At 48.8% G+C, this 20,467-nt stretch overlaps 1 protein-coding gene across 1 annotated transcript in view; it reads left to right on the top strand.

Moving 5' to 3' along the window:
* The window catches only part of LOC125439656 (transcription factor COE1-like), a 101,675-nt gene extending 83,563 nt beyond the window's left edge, over positions 1-18,112 (top strand). The window contains exons 13-17 of the mRNA XM_048508773.1: positions 2,167-2,232; positions 10,175-10,349; positions 11,145-11,330; positions 12,430-12,618; positions 16,851-18,112. Coding sequence (XP_048364730.1) covers positions 2,167-2,232; positions 10,175-10,349; positions 11,145-11,330; positions 12,430-12,618; positions 16,851-16,882 — 648 coding nt within the window. The 3' untranslated portion in view covers positions 16,883-18,112. The remainder of the gene's footprint in view (positions 1-2,166; positions 2,233-10,174; positions 10,350-11,144; positions 11,331-12,429; positions 12,619-16,850) is intronic.
* The last annotated feature ends 2,355 nt before the right edge of the window (positions 18,113-20,467 follow it).

Below are 20,467 nucleotides of genomic sequence, written 5' to 3'. Positions count from 1 at the left end.
GAAATAGAGTCTGTCCCACACAGCCTTCTTCTACAGGGGAATTGATCTTGGTCATCTGGAGGTCAATTGTAATAGCAGGAAATTTTCAGGGTAGCCCCATTAAAAAAAGCAGCAGGCTTGTTTAAGAACATTCATCCAGTCAAAGCATTTGAAGGTGATGGTGAGGGAGATTCTACCCCAAAGAAATTGCCACTTGCTTTCCCAAAAAGATGGAAACAGGGGTGGGGGGACACACACATTTGGTACAGCTCCTAACAATGACGCACAAAACAATATTGGCTGCAGCAGGCCTGCAATTTCTCTTCCAAATCCTCTCCCTCATGAAAAGAAATCCCCCAACAATGTGCAAAAGTCCAAATGGGCAGAGGAGAAAAGAGATTGCAAGGCTGTAGCCCCCATCAACAAATTGATCCTTTCAACCCAGAAGATGTTGTTGGAGTACATGCTGAAAAATTTAAAATGCACATACAAACGGCCAGCATTCATTGTGCATATGGAAACAATTACTCTCAAAGTATTGTCGGCTATTAGCTTTCACGGTCGAATCATTGAAGTTGTGGAGTTAAGGAAAGCGGTCGAGTATTCTAGTAGGTATTCTCTCCTGATCGCCGGGCTTCGCATCTGTGGCTGGCATCTTCAGATGCAGGCGAAACGTCAGGAGAGAATGCTGCTAGAACACGGCCATACAGCCCGGAAACCACACAGCACCCCAATAACTCTCAAAGTTACAAGGGTCAAAATACAAATAAGCTAAAAGAAGAAAACCAATTGCACCAATGGCAGTACTTCTGATAATTATGCCTAAAGACAACAATATATAGTTCTGTGCTTCTTCAAAACTTTTCCCATGCATCATAGTCATTCTGCATCGCCGTAGCTTCTTGACTTATTATTGACTTGAGCTCTTATTATAGGTTATTAAGAGTTTATAAGATATAAGTTAAGGATGGTTATATTTGGCATTTACTTAGAATATTTGGTAGCTTTGTTGAAACGTTTACTTTTTCTTATATGGATAGACAATTTACAGATTAATGTACTGCATATTTTTCTTTTGTTTTCTTTTGTTTTCTTCCTTGTTTAACCTTTCTGGTCTCTTCCTCTTCTTTCTACCATCTATTATCTTTTCTCTTTTTCTATCTGTATTCTTTTTATTTCTTTACTATTCCTGACGACTTTTGAATTGTTATTCAGACTGTTGTTTTCTTTTTTTGTTATTCATGTTTGTATTTTTGGAAATTAATAAAGTTTTGTATTTTTTTTTAAAGATGAAGCGTGGTATTCAGTTCACCCCAATGTTCATAACACAACAATTAGAGGAACTAATGGTCGTCTCCAGTGGTGGGATTTAAATAATTTAACAAGCGGTTTACAAGCACCATTTTTACAACCGGTTCTGCTGAAGTGGTGAGAACCGGCTGAATCCCACCACTGGTCGTCTCCCTCTGACAAGTTCACATATATGCCCTGGCCTTGTTTGTGCATGCTCTGGTTGTTGAAAACATTTAAATGCCCAAACTTGTAATTCCAGTCCACACGCTCCCACTCTTACAGCAAGCCAAGCTCTGGGTGCAGAGCAGACTTGCCAACTCCCAGGCAAGGCCTGGAGATCTCCCACAATTACAACCGCTCTCCAGACATGGAGATCAGGTGACCTCAATCAAATGGCTGCCGTGAAGGGTGATCCCTATGGCATTATACCCCACTGAAATCCTTCCCCTCCCCCAACCTTCCTGCTCTGCAGGCTCCACCCACAAATCTCCAGGAATTTCTCAACCCAGAGTTGGCAACCCTTGTGCAGTGAGAGAAACGACAACACTCAGTTTGGGAGGGCAACAGTTTGGGCCAGTTTGTAGACTTTTCCGCTGCATGGTCAGCGTAGTGAGTGTTGTGGGAGGAGTGGTGATCTGGGTTCCGATCCCTGTTTCTGCCAGGAGATCTTGGGCCCATCCTAAACTATCAGCCTGGCTGGCCTCACAAGGTGGCTGCTGTGAGACAGTGGAGAAGGGCAAAGAGAAAAGCAGGATGCGCGTCAGTAAACGCCAAGACATATTCCAAGATCAGCTTGGGGAAAAGGCAGGTCTGGCAAAAAGGCGGTGGCTGTTTTCCTCCCAGGACCAGAGAAACGGGACATTCAGCATCTCGGCTGTCTCTTTTCTCTTACAGGAAGTGCTACTCAAGAGGGCGGCTGACCTGGTGGAAGCGTTGTACGGAATGCCACACAACAACCAGGTAGGTGGGCCGGCCCTCCGCCTCCAGGCTGCATTCGGAAGTTCTGGGGGCAATCCAGATGGACAGCTGATGGGGGGGGGGTGTTTGCAACCAGTGTCTGTGGGGCTGGAAAATGGCAAATCCTGTCCTCTGCCCCACCCCATGATTCCTTGGAGTCATTCCTAATCCAAATTGGGGGGGGGGGGCTGTTCTGGGAAGAAACGGGTATGGTTTGGCAAAGGACACTCCCCCTCACTGCTTGCCCTTGTGGACATCTTCCTGACCCCCCTCTCTGCCACTGCAGTGGAGGTGGAATCTATGGTACCCCACTAACCCCCCCCCCCAATCGCACCCTCCTCAGGCATTCCCCCCCCTCACAAATCTCTGAGAAGTTGGCAAACCAGGTTAGCCACACCCAGCCTGGTCGGCTTCTGCAATTCGTCCCTTTCCACATGTTTGTAGTCTAGAATCATATGTAGGAAAGTAGCGGTTCCAGATGTTACTCCAGGGTTAAGGGATTGTTGGTTTCATCAGCCCTCTGCCAGTATCGCCACTTGGCCATGCTGGCAGGGGCTCGATGGGAAATGTAGTCCATAACATCTTTGGAGTGCCAAAGGTCTCTACGCCACCACTGGTCTAGACAATCAAGTGAGCCAAGATAGACTGGTCGGTGATCTGTGCTTAAACGACTGGGGAGTGGAGACCCGGCGGGTGGGGGTGGGGGTGGGGAGACGGCGTGGTATGAAAATCTACCTTCCCAAACAGTCGTTTTCTCCAGGGGATTCGATCGATTTTTTGGCGATCAGCGTGGTTCCGGGAGATCTCCAGGCCGCACCTGGAAGTTGGCCCCCCTGGTGACTGAGCAATGAATTGTGAAGTGACACATTCAAATTTCACCTCTGATTTGATCCCACTGGGGAATTTTAGGCCGGTGGCTATCCTGCCTGCAATATGGGGAGGGAAGGTAGTAACATTCCTGACCCTATGAACAGGGCTTCCACGCGGAGGATCCAGGAGGTCATCTGTGTTTGAAAGCGTTTAATGTGAAGTGTAACTCTTCGTGCCACCCAAGCCTCTGAACTCACTGTCCCTGGCCTACTGTAGGGGAGGGCCGTATGCAAGACGCCCCAGGTTCAATTCCCACCATCTCCAGTTGAAAAGACCAGGCCTCATTCAGTATAAGGCAGCTTCTAGGGCAGTGATGGCGAACCTTTTCGAGACCGAGTGCCCAAATTGCAACCCAAAACCCGCTTATTTATCGCAAAGTGCCAACACGGAAATTTAACCTGAATACTGAGGTTTTAGCTTGTAGAAAAAAATGGTTGGCTCCGAAAGCGCATCGCTACTCAGGAGTAAGCTTTCTGGTGGTAGTCGGTAGTTTTGCTTTGAAGCAACCGCGGTGCAACTTCTTTTCTCCGACGACCGTGAATCAATGCACTTAGCAGAGGGTTTTGCAGACCTTGCAGCAAGCCCCATTGCCAGCAACTGAGCTTACTCTCTGGTAAAGAATCGTGCTTTAGTTCTTCGCATGAAAATCAGTGGGGTTTAACAGCGCTTAACAGGGTTACCTACGCTGCTTCCCCAAAACTAGATCTTAGGTTTAATGCTACTAATCGGTAACCCAGCTGGACCAGGCCACAGCCTTAGATGTGTGTATGTGGGGGCACTCTGTTTGCGCATGCCCTCTGAGTGCCACCACTGGCACCCGTGCCATAGGTTTGCCACCACTGTTCTAGGGTAATGCCAGTGGCCGCTTTGGGGTCAGGGAGCAATTTCCCTCCAGGCCAGGTTAGCCAGGGATCTTGGAGGTTTTTTGTCTTTCTCTGGGCATAACTCAGGGGTCACTGGGGGCGAGGCTGGAGGAAGTAATTGTGAATTTCCTGCGTTGTGCAGGGGGGTGGATTAGATTACCCCTGAGATCCCTTCCATCTCCACATTTCTATCTTTGAAAACCTTTCCACCAGTTAGGTCTGTGCATGTAGCTTCAGCTGCTCCGCACAGATCGCAGTATCCGTGGTGGAGAACCGAGGATACTTTCCAGCGCCGCCTCCTTGAGTCATACCAGGCATTTTATGTCCCTCAAAACCCTATTCTTTTGTCAGTAATTATTTCCATATTTTGGACCTGCTTGGCTCCCCGCTCACCTTCTCTCCCCCACCCCCCTAACCTTGCAGGGAGTAGGCTGGGCCCAAGCAAGGCCCTGGCTGCTAGGCACACATCTGTTTGTCATTAGGAATTCCTGCACCGTTGAGTAACGGACTTCCAGCGGCCCCATCCGCCCGGCACCCCCATAACTGGGCCCAGCCGGTGTTTTCACGGCTCAGTAGCGGTTAGCTCCACCTGGACGGATATTGCTGCGGTCTCGTGGAGGCGTCGGGTCAGGCCGCCACGCATGGGAGGGCGCTACTGCGCCAGAAGCTTTGCGAGTTTTTGTTTTGCTCGCCGAGTCCCCTCCTTTGCTCTCCCCTTTCCTTTCCCAGCACCGAAATTTCCCCCAAGTGTGACATCCAGCAAACCTCAGTCCTGGGGTTGCCAACTCTGGGTAGGGAAATTCCTGGAGGTTTGGGGGCGGAGCTTAGGGAGGGCTGGGGGAGGGACCTCACTGGGGTACAGCGGCAAAGATTCCACCTTCCAAAGCAGCTGTTTTCTGCGAGAAACTGATCTTTGTAGTCTAGAGATCAGTTGTAATTCCCAGAGATCTCTAGACTCCACCTAAAGGTTAAGATCAAAGTAATTTAATACTAGAACCAGGGGGCATCCATTGAAAATGCTGGGGGGAAGAATTAGGACTAATAAAAGGAAACACTTCTTCACTAACGGTGTAAGATTGGTGTTTAAAGATGCTGCCACAGGAGGTGGCAGGATGGCCACTAACCTGGATAGCTTTAAAAGGGGCTTGGACAGATTTATGGAGGAGAAGTCGATCTCTGGCTACCAATCTTGATCCTCTTTGATCTGAGATTGCAAATGCCTTAACAGTCCAGGTGCTCGGGAGCAACAGCCGCAGAAGGCCATTGCTTTCACATCCTGCAGGTGAGCTCCCAAAGGCACCTGGTGGGCCACTGCGAGTAGCAGAGAGCTGGACTAGATGGAGTCTGGTCTGATCCAGCTGGCTTGTTCTTATGTTCTTATGTTCTTATGTTTAATTACACCAATGCGTACTTATACTCACTTTCTTTATCTTTATCTTTATTAACCTTTAATAGGCATAGATAGATCAAGATTTACACAGACACATTCTGCAGTCTCAAATATAGTTCAATAGCAAGAAAATAGTCCACATAACTTGATGGTTGACTTCAAGGGATTCAGATCACTTCAGATTTTTTAAAAAAGAGATAGCCAGAGCAAATGCCAGCAAATACCCCTACACAGCAATGTAAAAATACAATCTAATATAAAATTGCAATATGAATAGATCTGTTTAGCGAGTTAAAAGCAAAATAATACAGCAATAGGTATCCTAGGTAACCTGCCTTCCATAGGTAACCTGCCTTCCATTGAGGACCTGTATACTGCACGGGTCAAAAAAAGGGCTGTGAAAATATTTACTGACCCCTCGCATCCTAGACATAAACTGTTTCAACTCTTACCCTCTAAACGTCGCTACAGAGCACTGCACACCAAGACAACTAGACATAAGAACAGTTTTTTCCCGAATGCCATCACTCTGTTAAACAAATAATTCCCTCGATAATGTCAAAACTATTTATTATATATTTATTATATAATTACTGCACTACTTTTTTCATCATTCCTATTACCCATCTCCTCCCAATTATGACTGTATGACTATAGCCTGTGCTGACATTTCATTTTATTTTATGATTTTACATTTTATGTTTTTATTACTATTGATTGTTTCCTGATTGCTTACTAGACCTATATGACAATCATTAAGTGCTGTACCTTATGATTCTTGACAAATGTATTTTCTTTTATGTACACTGAGAGCATATGCACCGGAGACAAATTCTTTGTGTGTCCAATCACACTTGGCCAATAAAGATTCTATTCTATTCTATTCTATTCTATTCTATTCTATTCTATTCTATTCTATTCCTACCATGCCTAAATATTAGACAGTGTGTATCAGTTAGGTTGGAGAAGATACCTATCTTTTATGAGAAGTTCTACATTTGTTTTATGTATCATTTTGATTCTGTGCCAAATAATAATGAACCAATTTGGTTTAGTGTGCTGGTATAATATATTTTTTAAAAAAACAGTTAAAAGTTATAAAATAGGAATAAGTTAGCTGTCAGGTATAGAGCTACCATACATGTTGTATGAGCATTGTCATCTCCAAGAAGAAAACGTACGGCAACAGTCGGGTTAGAAATTTTCCTCGCCACTTATACTTATACTCACTAAATGAGTAATAGTTAAACCAATAATAAATTTAAAAAATACAATTCTATCTTTGTTCTATCTTTGTTCAACTCATTATTAATACAGTTCAACAGGTAAGCGTGCAGGCTGTTTGGCTATAAAGCCTCCAGATTTGGTTGTTATTTCGATGGTTCTTTTTCAAGCCGTTCTGTAAAGTACAAAACCAAGTATCAACGTATATTCGAATACATACATCCTACTTGTTTTTGCAGTTTTCATAATAAAACCCCCAATCCTGTTGAACTATAATAATACCGTGTTTCCCCGAATATAAGACAGTGTCTTATATTTGGGTGCTGTGTGGTTTCCGGGCTGTATGGCCTTGTTCTAGCAGCATTCTCTCCTGACGTTTCGCCTGCATCTGTGGCTGGCATCTTCAGAGGATCGGATGCTACCGTGTCCCCGAATATAAGACAGTGTCTTATATTAATTTTTGCTCCCAAAGATGCGCTATGTCTTATTTTCAGGGGATGTCTTATATTTCTGTGTTCTGTTCACAAGGCATGCTTCCAAACAAAAACTTTGCTACGTCTTACTTTTGGGGGATGCCTTATATTTCGCACTTCAGCAAAACCTCTACTACGTCTTATTTTCTGGAGATGTCTTATATTCGGGGAAACAGGGTAGTATGTTGAGTTGTTACCGAGAGATCAAAGGTAGAATTGTATTTCAGTTTATTATCGGTTGAAATATTACTCATTTAGTGAGTATAAGTATGCATTGGTGCAATTACTTTGTTCTTTACCTACCTGAAGTTTGGCAACCCTTTTCAGTCACCCCCCCTCCTTCTTTGGAGATGGGAGTGACGGACTTTGGCCGAGGCCTGAACGCGGGCTTTGTTCTTTGCCTGACTCTCATCCCCGCGTGAAAGCCAGGCTGGGAATTCTGTGCCGTGGCCTTGATCCACATGCAAAGTGATGTCTGGTTTTATAGACTCATAAATACACCTGCATGAGGTCAAAAGAGGTTGCCAGGTGTACCCCCACCCCCACAACCACTGGTGGGGCATGGCGAGTAGAGTGGCCAGATTTAGGTTGGGAAACTTGGAGATTTGGGGATACAGACTGGGGAGGACAAAGACCTCAGTGAGGTACAGAGCCATAGAGCCCACCCCCACCCCCCAAACCAGCCGTTTCCTCCAGGGAAACCGATCTCGGTCATGTGGAGATGAGCAGTACATTCTAATTTGGAGAAATGAATTCAATTCCCCGCTCCTCCATATGAGCAGCCAACTCTCATCTGGTGAATTGGATTGATTTCCCCGCTCCTCCACATGAAGCCTGCTGTGTGACCTTGGGATGGTCACAGCAAACTCTCTCAGCCCCACCTACCTCACAAGGTGTCTCTTGTGGGGAGAGGAAGGGAAAGGAGTTTGCGAGTCACTTGGAGTCCTTACAGGTGGAGAAAAGCGGAGTATCAATCCACACCTCGCCTCCTCTTCTTATCATAGAATCTTAGAGTTGGAAGAGACCCCTAAGGGCCATCAGGCTCCACCACCACCACCACCCCCCCAAAAAAATCTTCAGGTATTTCCCAACCTGGAGCTGCAACCCTAGTATGAGCACCTGGATCATGCGGTGTGGAGGGAGCATAAGGGATTTGCACAGGAGCTCCTTCCTGATATGCCAAAGCAGACGATCACTGGCCGTCCATTCCGAAGTGATGCCCCCGAGAACATAAGAACATAAGAACAAGACAGCTGGATCAGACCAGAGTCCGTCTAGTCCAGCTCTCTGCTACTCGCAGTGGCCCACCAGGTGCCTTTGGGAGCTCACAGGCAGGAGGTGAAAGCAATGGCCTTCTGCGGCTGTTGCTCCCGAGCACCTGGTCTGTTAAGGCATTTGCAATCTCAGATCAAAGAGGATCAAGATTGGTAGCCATAGATCGACTTCTCCATAAATCTTTCCAAGCCCCTTTTAAAGCCATCCAGGTGAGTGGCCATCACCACCTCCTGTGGCAGCATATTCCAAACACCAATCACACGTTGCGTGAAGAAGTGTTTCCTTTTATTAGTCCTAATTCTTCCCCCCAGCATTTTCTAAATGAATGCCCCTGGTTCTCTTAGTATTGTGAGAGAAAGAGAGAAAAATTCTCTCTGTCAACATATTTCTACCCCATGCATAATTTTATAGACTTCAATCAGTATTCCCCCCCCCCTCAGCCGCTCTTCCCTTCCAAACTAAAGAGTCCCAAACGCTGCAGCTCCTTCTCCCTCATAAGGAAGGTGCTCCAATCCTAAATCATCCCTCGTTGCCCCTTCTCTGCACTTTTTTTCTATCTCTTCAATATCCTTTTTTGAGATGTGGGCGACTCAGAACTGAACACAGTACTCCAAGTGCGGTCGCACCACGGCTTTATATAAGAGCATGACAATCTTTGCAGTTTTATTATCAACTCCTTTCCTAATTATCCCCAGCATAGAGTTTGCCTTTTTCACGGCTGCCATGCATTGAAATAGAATAGAAGAATAGACAGAATAGAATCTTTATTGGCCAAGTGTGATTTGGACACAGAATATTCCGTGCATATGCTCAGTGTACATAAAAGAAAATACATTTGTCAAGAATCATGTAAGGTACAGCACTTAATGATTGGTCATAGGCCTCAGTAAGCAATCAGAAACAAATCAATAGTAATAAAAACATAAAATGTAAAATCATAAAATAAAAAATGGAAAATGCACAGGCTATAGTCATACAGTCATAATTGGGAGGAGATGCATGAGGAATGATGAAAAGTAGTGCAGTAATTATATAATAAATATATAATAAATAGTTTGACATCGAGAGGAATTATCGTTTAACAGAGTGATGGCACCGGAAAACTGCCCATGTCTAGCTGTCTTATGCAGTGCCTGTTACGCTTAGAGGGTAAGAGCTTGAAACAGTTATGTCCAGGATGCGAGGGGTCAGTAGTACCCTTTTCACAGCCCTTTTTTTGAATCTGCAGTATACAGGTCCCTCAATGGAAGGCAGGTTAGCAGCAATTGTTTTTTCGTAGTTCGATTATTCTCTCAGTCTGTGTCGATCTTGTTAGCTGCAGAACCAAACCACACAGTTATAGATAGGCAGATGACAGACTCCAATGATTCTCTTGCAGAACTGTATCAGCAGCCTTGGGCAGTTTGAGCTTCCTGAGTTGGCTTATAGAAAGAACATTCTCTTTGTTGTGCTTTTTAATGACATTTTTTGATATTAGGTGTCCATTTTGTGCTCATGAGATATGATGGAGCCTAGAAACCTAAAAGGTCTCTACTGTTGGATACTGTGTTGTCTAGTATTGTGAGAGGAGTGTAGGATGGGAGGGTTTCTCCTGAAATCTTACCACCATTTCTCAATGGGCTTGCCGTGTTCAGTTCTATGATTTGTCTCAGTGGCACTAATGAGGCTAGCTTTTCGTCTTAACCTCCTCGCCTGTATGTTTCATCGTTGTCTCAATGAGACTGCATTGCTGTATCATTGAGTTGACTTTCCCATGGAACTATCAACTAAGACGCCCAAATCCCTTTCCTGGTCTGTGAGAAATCTTCATGGAAACTCGTGACCACAGCTCATGCTCTATTTCCTCCCAGGACATCATCCTCAAACGGGCCGCGGACATTGCAGAGGCCCTGTACAGCGTCCCACGCAACTCCAATCAGCTGAGCTCCCTGGCCGGGAACCACGGCCACTCGGGCATGATGGGCGTCAACTCCTTTGGGAGCCAGCTGGCCATCAACATCAGCGATGCCCAGGGCTCCGAGCAAGGTGGGCGACAGCTGAGTCTCAAGCCAGGTTGCTGAACCTGGGACATGATGCCCACCAATTTGGGGGTGTGCTCTGGGGAAGGCCCGCCACAGAATCAACCCTCCAAAGCAGCCTTTGGTGTAGTGGTTCAGAGCAGGTGCACTCTAATCTGGAGAACCAGGTTTGATTCCCCGTTCTGCCGCTTGAGCTGTGGAGGCTTATCTGGGGAACCAGATTAGCTTGTGCACTCCCACACATGCCAGCTGGGTGATCTTGGGCTACTCACAGTTCTTTGGAGCTCTCTCTATCCAATGAGCTGCTGGGCTGAAGCAACCTCCTCTCCTGACCCAGTTCATCCCGGCCCCACCTTTGTGTCTCATCCTGAGCCCCATGGTTTCTTCCAGCGGGGTATAGTGGTTAAGAGTGGTGGACTCTAATCTGGAGAACCAGGTTTAATCCCCCACTCCTCCACAGGAGCAGCAGGCTTTTATCTGATGGTCCAGAATTGTTTTCCGACTCCTCCTCATGAAGCCTGCTGGGTGACCTTGGGCTACTCACATTTTTCTCAGAACTCTCTCAGCCCCACCGACCTCACAAGGTGTCTGTTGTGGGGAGAGGAAGGGAAAGGAGCTTGTAAGCCACCTTGAGTCTCCTTACAGGAGAGAAAGGCGGGGTATAAATTCAGATTCTTCATCTTCTTCCAGTATTTTTGTTGCGGGGTGCCCATGCAATGACATGTGGGTGTGATATGGATACGATGGGCAGAAAGAGCTCTGCTATTTTACACGGTTCGAATCTCTCCCCCTCTCCATGCAGGGTACACGCGCAACACAAGCAGCGTCTCGCCACGAGGTTACGTGCCCAGCTCCACCCCGCAGCAGAGCAACTACAATACCATCACGTCCAGCATGAACGGTTACGCAGGCGCTGCCATGACCGGCCTCGGCGTGCCCGGTTCACCCAGCTTTCTGAATGGCTCCACTGCCAACTCCCCCTATGCCAGTGAGTCTCTGTTGCCAGTCATTTTCTTTGTTTCCAAGTTGAATCTCTAGTTCTACAAAGTGAAAGTTTCTAGTCCTCCTGATTAAGGAGATGAGCTGGGACACGCTCAGCAGCCATGATTGGATTGGGGCACATGAGTCCCGATGATAGAAGAGGAGGGCTTCTGGCCTTGGGGGAGACCGCTCTCCTTCCTGATAGCTAGGAGAAGCAGAGATGATCACACAAACCAGGATGGTCGTGTCTGTGTTTTCCACGATGAAAGATAGCTCCACAGTCCTATGCTGTTATCCCCCACCCCCACCACCCACCACCCCTGATGCTCAGTGGGAATTCTTCTGATTGGCAATTAGAAGGTTGCTGGTTCAATTCCCCGCATTTCCAGTTAAAAAGGATGAGGTAGGAGGTGATGAGAAAGACCTCCACCTGAGACCCTGGAGAGCCCCAGGGGAGACCCATGGCTCAGTGGTACAGCATCTGCTCTGTATGTGGAAGGTCCCAGGTTCAATCCCCAACATCTCCAGTTAGAACGACCAGGCCGTAGGTGATGAGAAAGACCTCCACCCGAGACCCTGGAGAGCAGCTGCCAATCTGAGCAGACAATAATGGCTTAGATCAATCGGCCACGCTGGCAGGGGCTGATGGGAATGGTAGACCATGAACATCTGGAGAGCCACAGGTTGCAGACCCCTGGCTTAGATGGACTGATGGTCAAATTCAGCACAAGATTATATCCAGGGATGAAAAAGCGTTACTCACAGTCAGAGATATGACCAGTGGGGCTGCAGGGAGGGCAAGGGGCAAGAAGAGGGCAGTGGCATACTTGGCATGCAGAAGGGCCCTGGTTCAGACATGGCATGGCCAGTTGAAAGGATCAGATTGTGGGTGGGGCAGAAGACCCCGGGGAGCAGCTGCCAGCCTGAGAAGACAGCACTGACCTTTATGGGCCAGAGGTTGGATTCAGTTGAAGGCAACTTCTTTGGGGTTCACGGGACAGGCTTGGATGGGAAGGCTGAGCTGTCCTTTCCCCGGGCAGTGTGCCCCGCTCTCCTGTCCATGCTGCATCCGTCCCTGACCAGTTTCTGCCCTTCTTGCCTGGCAGTCATGCCCTCCAGCCCGCCACTGGGTGCCTCCTCCATCGCAAGCTCCTCCACGCCAGGAGGGGTCTTCTCCTTCTCCCCCGTCAACATGATCTCCGCCGTCAAGCAGAAAAGCGCCTTCGCTCCCGTGGTCCGGCCGCAAACCTCCCCGCCCCCGACCTGCACCAGCGCCAACGGGAACAGTCTCCAAGGTGAGTCAGTCCCACGGCCCCCGACACACAGCCGGGGGGGATTTCTGGCAAGCCAAAGTCACCCAGCATGTGGAGGATCGGGGAATTGAACCCACTTTACCAAATTGGTATTTGGTAGAGAACCTGCCACTCATGTGGAGGAGTGGGGAATCAAACCTGGTTCTCCAGATAAGAGTCCGCCGCTCTAGATCACTACACCGTTTTGGCTTATATTATTATTATTATCATCATCATCATCATCATCATCATCATCATCATTATCATTATTATTATTATTATTATTATTATTATTATCATCATCATCATCATCATCATCATCATCATTATCATCATCATCATCATCATCATCATCATCATTATTATTATTATTATTATTATTATTATTATTATTATTATTATTATTATTATTATTATTATTATTATTATTATTAATTACATTTAATAGACCGCCCTACCCCCGAAGGGCTCAGGGCGGTTTACAAAACAATCAACATTTGAATACAGCAAATAGTTTCAATTAAAACAATAAATCAATTAAACATTAAAACACTAGCAGCAGTGATCTTCCACAATTGAAACAAATAGATGTTGTCTGGCATTAACCTCCTGGGAGGGGACAGGCCGATATTCAATCAGCAGATGACAAAGCTGTAAGGAGCACAGCCTAGGCCAGTGATGGCGAACCTTTTCGAGACCGAGTGCCCAAACTGCAACCCAAAACCCACTTATTTATCGCAAAGTGCCAACACGGCAACTTAATCTGAATACTGAGGTTTTCGTTTAGAAATATTGGTTGGCTCCATGGCGTGCGTTACTCAGGAGTAAGCTTGGTGGCAGTCGGTGGCTTTGCTCTGAAGCAACCGTGCAACTCTTCCAATGGAGGGTTTACTGAGAAGCAAGCCCCATTGCCAGCAACCGAGCTTACTCCCAGGTAAAGGATCACGCTTTAGTTCTTTGCATGAAAATCAGTGGGGTTTTAACAGCGCTTAACAGGGTTACCTACACTGCTTCCCCAAAACTAGGTCTTCTAATAATTGAGCCCAGAGGCCCACGCCAGCCTATATGTTTGTGTGAGGGGCACTCTGCTTGCTTGTGCCCACAGAGAGGGCTCTGAGTGCCACCTCTGGCACCCGTGCCATAGGTTCGCCACCACTGGCCTAGGGTTGTCAACTCCAGGTTGTGAAACTCCTGGATATTTGTGGCTGGAGCCTAAGTATGGCAGGATTTGGGGAAGGAAGGCCTTAACTCTGAGGTTTACCCTTACAAAAAAAATGGGGGGTAAAGGGGTGGACATTCAAGATGTTAAGAGGGGAGGGATGAATCATTCCTGGCACCTGCTCCTTTGAGCCACAGCCTGGAGCAGGGGTTTGCAACCTGCGAGTCTCCAGATGTTCATGGACTACAAATCCCATCAGCCCCTGCCAGCATGGCCAATTGGGCGTGCTGGCAGGGGCTGATGGAAATTGTAGTCCATGAACATCTGGAGAGCCGCAGGTTGCCATCCCTTGGCCTGGAGGAAGCAGCTTCCCTTTTGCAGCAGAAATGACCGGCCTCGTTGTCAGCTGAGGTGGGCCCCAAAGTCGATCTTTACTCTTTCTGGATAGCTTCTCGCCCTCGCTTTCCCCTCGACCTCACTTGCTCTCGCTTTCCCTCTTGTTTATATGTGTTTGCTTTCTTCCTTTCTTTCCTTCCCTTGCCCTGGGCTGTCGTTTGCTGGGTCCCGCCAAACAGACCAAACCTTTGAGGACTCAGACAAGTTTCACACGCCATCTCGGTCGCTCCAGGGACTGGCTTATTCCTAATCACAGTATGTTTCTTTTCTCGTTCTCTCGCTTCCGCTTCCGCTTCTCCCCTCCCCCTCCCCCCTTCCACACCTCTCCTTCTCTTTGCCTTCCTCTCACCGCAAGTGGCCACAACACCCTGCCAAAGGTCTTTGCTCAGGTTCTGGTCAGCCTTGGGTACGGTCAGATCTGCTGCTCCCTAGAGTGGAGGTTCTAGCAAGGGCTGAGCTTGAATTCAAGAGCTGTGCAGGGGCATTGTTGGCCCAAGCCTCTGTCTCTTGCCTACCACTTTGGGCACCGCAATTCAGGAAGGATATTGACAAGCTGGAACGGGTCCAGAGGAGGGCAACCAAAATGGTCAAAGATCTGGAATCCATCTATGCCCTACGAGGAGAGACTTAGGGAGCTGGGGATGTTTAATTTGGTGAAGAGAAGGTTAAGAGGTGACATGAGAGCCCTGTTTAGATATTTGAAGGGATGTCATGTTGGTGAGGGAGCGAACTTGTTTTCTGTTGTTCCGGAGACTAGGACCAGGAGTAGTGGGTTCAAGATGCAGGAAAAGAGGTTCCACCTAAACATCAGGAAAAAACTTCGTGTCGGGGCTATTCAACAGTGGAATGCACTACCTCAGAGGTTGTTGGAGTGAAGTCTCCTTCTTTGGAGGTTTTTAAAGAGAGGCTGGATGGCCACCTGTCAGGAGTGCTTTGATTGTGTGTTCCTGCATGGCAGGGGGTTGGACTGGATGGCCCTTGGGGTCCCTTCCGACTCTATGATTCACTCCCCAATGCGACCTTCTTGACATGCTTCGCTTCCATGAGGGCCGCGGTGCCTACTTCACAGCAGTGTTCATGGAGAGGTGCTGTTCTTTCCCCGCGTCCCAGCCCTAAGGCTTAAAGCAGAGGACCCCAACGTGGGACCCGAGGGCACCAAGGTCCTTACCGAGGCCTTTCCTGGCTCCCGTTAAGTCTTTCAGAACATAGACTGGGCCAGGTGGGACTTTTCCTCCAGCAGCAACTGGAAACATAGTGGGACTGGGCCAGCAAGGCTTCGGATTGACCAGGGGTCTTCAAACTATGGCCCTCCAGATGTTCATGGACTACAATTCCTATCAGCCCCTGCCAGCATGGCTAAGTGCTTGAGACTGATGGGAATTGCCAGTTCATGAGCTATCTGAGGCCTGGATGAACCCCCCCCCTAGAGATGACCGTTGGAAGTGTGATGGGTTGTGCATATTTTTTAAAAAGAATGTTGCTCTGGCTGCAGTTGCCTTCACAGCGCAAAGATCTCCACTGTGTGACTGGAGGTAAGCCACTGCAGCTCCATTTTGTTACTGGCTCCGCCTCCTGTGGCAGCCATTTTGTGGCTGTGCTCGTCATGTTAGGTCAGAACTCCAAATGTTCTGGCTGGCTCAAAAAGATGTGGGGACCTCTGGGCTAAAGTCTCCCCGGCTGGCGGAGCGTGCAGAGGAGAAAGACTCAAGTGCAAACGGTCTCTTTCCGTACGGGAGGAAGGGAGGGTAGAAAGCAAGTTGGTAGCCCAGGCTCTTGCCCTAGAGAGGGCTACAACCCAGACTGAGCTACAACCCAGACTGAGCTACAACCCAGAAAGGCCTCTGATGCGAATCTCGCCTCACACAGCAGCTCGGCTTGCCAACCTCCAGGAGCGGCCTGGGAATCTCCCAGAATGACCGCAGGTTTCCAGATATCATCAGTTTGCCAGGAGAAAATGGCAGCTTTGGAGGGTGGAGTCTATGGTGGTAGGCCCTGCTGAGGTCCCTTTGCAAGCCACGCCCTCCTCAGGCTCCACCCCCAGATCTCCAGGAAATCCTAATTCAGAGTCCTTCCCCATTTCCCCGCAAGAGCAGCCGTTTGGGGGAAACTGCCAAGAAGTGGCAAAGCGCTCTTTCCCGTGGGACGGGTCTGTGCCATTAACCAAGCGGGGAGATGCTCACACCGATAACCAAAGCGTTGTTCAAGTGCCGCCTCTGGTTCTGAAAGCATTTGGCCGCATACTGTCATTCAAAACATCTGCACCGTGGGAGCAAACCTGTCCAGTAAGAAGGCCAAACTTTTGTAGAGCCCATGATGCAATTCACCACAGAGCAGGGGTCTGCAACCTGCGGCTGTCCAATTGGCCATGCTGGCAGGGGCTGATGGGATTTGTAGTCCATGAACATCTGGAGACTCACAGGTTGCAGACCCCTGCCATAGAGAGTCAACAGGGTTCTGGAGCTCTGGAGGCAGAGCTAGAAAACTGACAGCTGCTCGACAGGGGTGCGACGCCATAGAGCCCAGCCTCCAAAGCTGCTATTTCTTTCCAAGGGGGAACTGATCTTTGCCGTCAGGAGATCAGTTGTCATTCCAGGAGATCTCCAGGTCCCACCTGGAGGTTGGCAATGCATGTTCTTTCTCTCTCTCCCAGAGGGTGACCTGCATGTTCTTTTCTCCACAGCCTTGTCTGGCCTCATCGTGCCGCCCATGTGAGCCGGGGATGCCTACTGAGCCTTCAGGAAGGACGGACCAACGGACTGGTGCTTCCCCTCCCCTCGGACTGAAAGGGTGCGGGCGCTGCTCCTGAAATTTGGAGTCTTCCCCAACTCCTTCTGACTCGGCTGCATTATCTACGCGTCGCTCCCCCTTCTGGTGGGAGGTTGAAATGCAGCAGTACAAGCCAAGGGTTGTACTGAGGTTATCCTCAGCCGTGGCCGGAGGTTTTCAACCAATGAATGGCGGGGAGGGGGCTTTGTCCTCAAGGAGGATGACGAAGTTGGGGCTGGATGGGGGTGTTTGGGAGGGGGGGTAACTCTGCACTGCCATTCTTCCCTCTGGGAGTTTCGTTTGCATCCTTCTCCGCCATCTCTCGCTGCTTTGGTTAACGGATCATGAGCAAAAAGATCCCATCACCCCAGCTGGCTTCCCACTCAGGTAGATTTGGTCCCTGCCTCAAATGGAACATTCCCTTTGAAAAGTGACTGGCTTGTAGCTCTCTAGACCCCCCTATCCCACTTGAGAGACGTCTCTTTGGGAAATCAACCCTGTGCGCCGGGACTCCTGGGCTCTTTCTTCCTGGGGCCTTGGGTACACATCCCAGGAAACGAGAGAGTGATCAGGTGGAAGTACAGGAGATCCCCTCTCTATTCCTAGAAATCCCCCGCCCCTCCACCCCAGCAAGATGACTTCCATTGGCATCAACTCCCACTTGCCCCATGGTTCTAGCCAAGTTAGAGGTTGCTTTTGAATGGAGGAATAAGGATTTCAGGAAAACAGAATCACTGTGCCGGAAATTATCTCCTATTTCTCTCCGCGCCCCATCTCTCCTTCTCTGCCCTCCAACCTCCTATCAATAAACACAGATGGAATCCACCAGTACAATTGGGCGTGGCCGGAAGCAGGAGTCCCCAACATGGTGCCCACCTACACCTTTTCTGGCACGTGCCAAGCGCTTGTGGGGCTAGGCGGGCCTTTTGCCCAGCAAGGCTTCTGATTGGCCACTGGAGGTTTGATGGACTGGGAGGATTTTTTTAAAAAAATGTTGCTTTCTCATCAGCTGCTGCCGCAGCACAAAGATCTCCACTGTATCAAGGAACATAAGAACATAAGAACATAAGAAACAAGCCAGCTGGATCAGACCAGAGTCCATCTAGTCCAGCTCTCTGCTACTCGCAGTGGCCCACCAGGTGCCTTTGGGAGCTCACATGCAGGAGGTGAAAGCAATGGCCTTCTGCGGCTGTTGCTCCCGAGCACCTGGTCTGCTAAGGCATTTGCAATCTCAGATCAAGGAGGATCAAGATTGGTAGCCATCGATCGACTTCTCCTCCATAAATCTGTCCAAGCCCCTTTTAAAGCTATCCAGGTGAGTGGCCATCCCCACCTCCTGTGGCAGCATATTCCAAACACCAATCACCCGTTGCGTGAAGAAGTGTTTCCTTTTATTAGTCCTCATTCTTCCCCCCAGCATTTTCAGTGGATGCCCCCTGGTTCTAGTATTGTGAGAATAAGCCATGGCAAACCATTTTGTGGCTTGCCGCACCTCCTGCGGCGGCCATGTTGCATCCATTTCGTGGCTGCGCCTGGCATTCCGTGGCAGAAAGGTGCCCGTGGGCTCCAAAAGGTTGCAGACCCCCGGCCTGCAGCACGACAGTCAACTTAGACCGTGGCAAGGAAACCCACTTCCTGGTACCACTGCAAACTCTTCCGTAGGCAGCATTGCCCAACAGCACCTGTTTCCGTGTGCTCGGCCTACTTGCCATCCTGTAGGAAACGGCTAACTCCAGTTCACCCAAGGCCTGCGTAGAAGACATCGCTGGCTCCTGAGTTAACCTTTGTTGGAATCCCGGCAACGCCCCTCCATCCCAACCTTGGCTGTCTGCCCTTCCCAGCTGTTCCAGATGTTGTTGTGCCCACCCACAGATTCCCAGGAGGCCTTTCCTCCACTCTCTTCCGCCTCGCCCCATTGACAACCACGCTACCATTGTCTCCGGTTCCTGAGAAGAGAATAGGGACGAGTCAACACAGCACTCAGACTGAAAGCTGAGTTTTGTTGGGCAAACACTTACTGGGGCTTCTGTCCTGGGCTGGCCTCACAGATGCCGGCATTGTGAACATCATGAGACATGTGAGCTCTGTGCCAGCAGTTAGTAGCAACATAGATCACGTTCCTTCCTCATCCAGGTGTGCCTTCCCTTAATACGGAAGCCCTGGATTTGCCGGATGATCCGTCCAATCCACACCCTTGCCAATAGCCACATATCCATTGCAGAGAGTCTTCTTGTTTGGCACATGAAAACAATCCCCATGACCAGGAAGCTCACCAGAGTAAAAGAGAGGAGAGAACAGGAAACTCAGTTTTTTTGTGCCTGTTGGTTCATGTAAATGTTAGCAATAGAAGGCCCCTTCGTATCTTTCCTGTACTCTGTCTCACAAAAAGATGTTAGTCGATGGTATGTTCCTCCGCCACAGAACTCAACGTGCCTGGCCTTCTTTGTTGTAGAATTCTCTGCCTGGGTCCCAGTGCCTACCTAGACCAGCCCCCTGCCCATCCATTTGAAAGGTTGATGACAGTCGTTCAATGAACTATAAACGCTCTTGTTTCAAAGTACCGTGTTCAATAATGCACAAAGTAATGGTTTTGACAAAGGCAGTGCATTAAAAATGAATAATAATTCTCATACTCGGTGGGGACTATATTCTAGTGAGGAAGCACACAATTTTCTCAGCTGTTGCACCTCTATTGATTGGGTTAACATCTTTGTCTGAGACAGAGTATAGAATCCCTCTCTTCCCTGAGCAGAGAGAAGACTAGAGTATAAGAAGATGGCGAGATGCCGTTTCTCCTACGGTTATTCTCCTTGGATAGACTTGCTCTGGCAACTTCTGCTGGGTTTATGCCCCTTAAGAACATAAGAACAAGCCAGCTGGATCAGACCAGAGCCCATCTAGTCCCGCTCTCTGCTACTCGCAGTGGCCCACCAGGTGCCTTTGGTAGCTCACATGCAGGATGTGAACGCAATGGCCTTTTGCGGCTGTTGCTCCCGATCACCTAGTCTGTTAAGGCATTTGCAATCTCAGATCAAAGAGGATCAAGATTGGTAGCCCCTTCTTGTCTCAAGGCATTCCCCCCCAAGAATCCTTGGAAGGGTCATCTTGAAATCCCACGGTCCCTGCCCAGTTCTGCAAGCTCCATGGCTCAATAGTAGAGCATCTTCCTAGAATGCGGAAGGTTCCTGGTTCAGTCCCTGGCAGGGGTGGAGTGAGGGACAACTGTGTCCAGGGCACGCATGTGCCCTGCGCTGCTCCTACATGGCACACCCACTCGCTGGAATGCCATTGCCTCCGCACTGGCGCCATAAAGTACGGGTAACTGCGCAAATGACGCTGGTATGGGTATTGGACGATTGCCGGTGGACGAGATCAAACTGTTTAATGTGGCTCAATGTCCCTAGGGCATCACGGGAAGATCCCAGCTTCAGTTCCTAGCATCCCCTTGACCAGGGAGTTGGTGATGTGAAGTCCTCGCAGCTGAGACCCGGGAGAGCTGCTGCCCGCCAGAGTAGGCAGTTCTGACCTTGG

The sequence above is a fragment of the Sphaerodactylus townsendi genome, linkage group LG10 (assembly GCF_021028975.2).
Source record: "Sphaerodactylus townsendi isolate TG3544 linkage group LG10, MPM_Stown_v2.3, whole genome shotgun sequence".
Lineage (NCBI taxonomy): Eukaryota > Metazoa > Chordata > Lepidosauria > Squamata > Sphaerodactylidae > Sphaerodactylus > Sphaerodactylus townsendi.
This window is presented reverse-complemented; position numbering and strand designations above follow the sequence as displayed.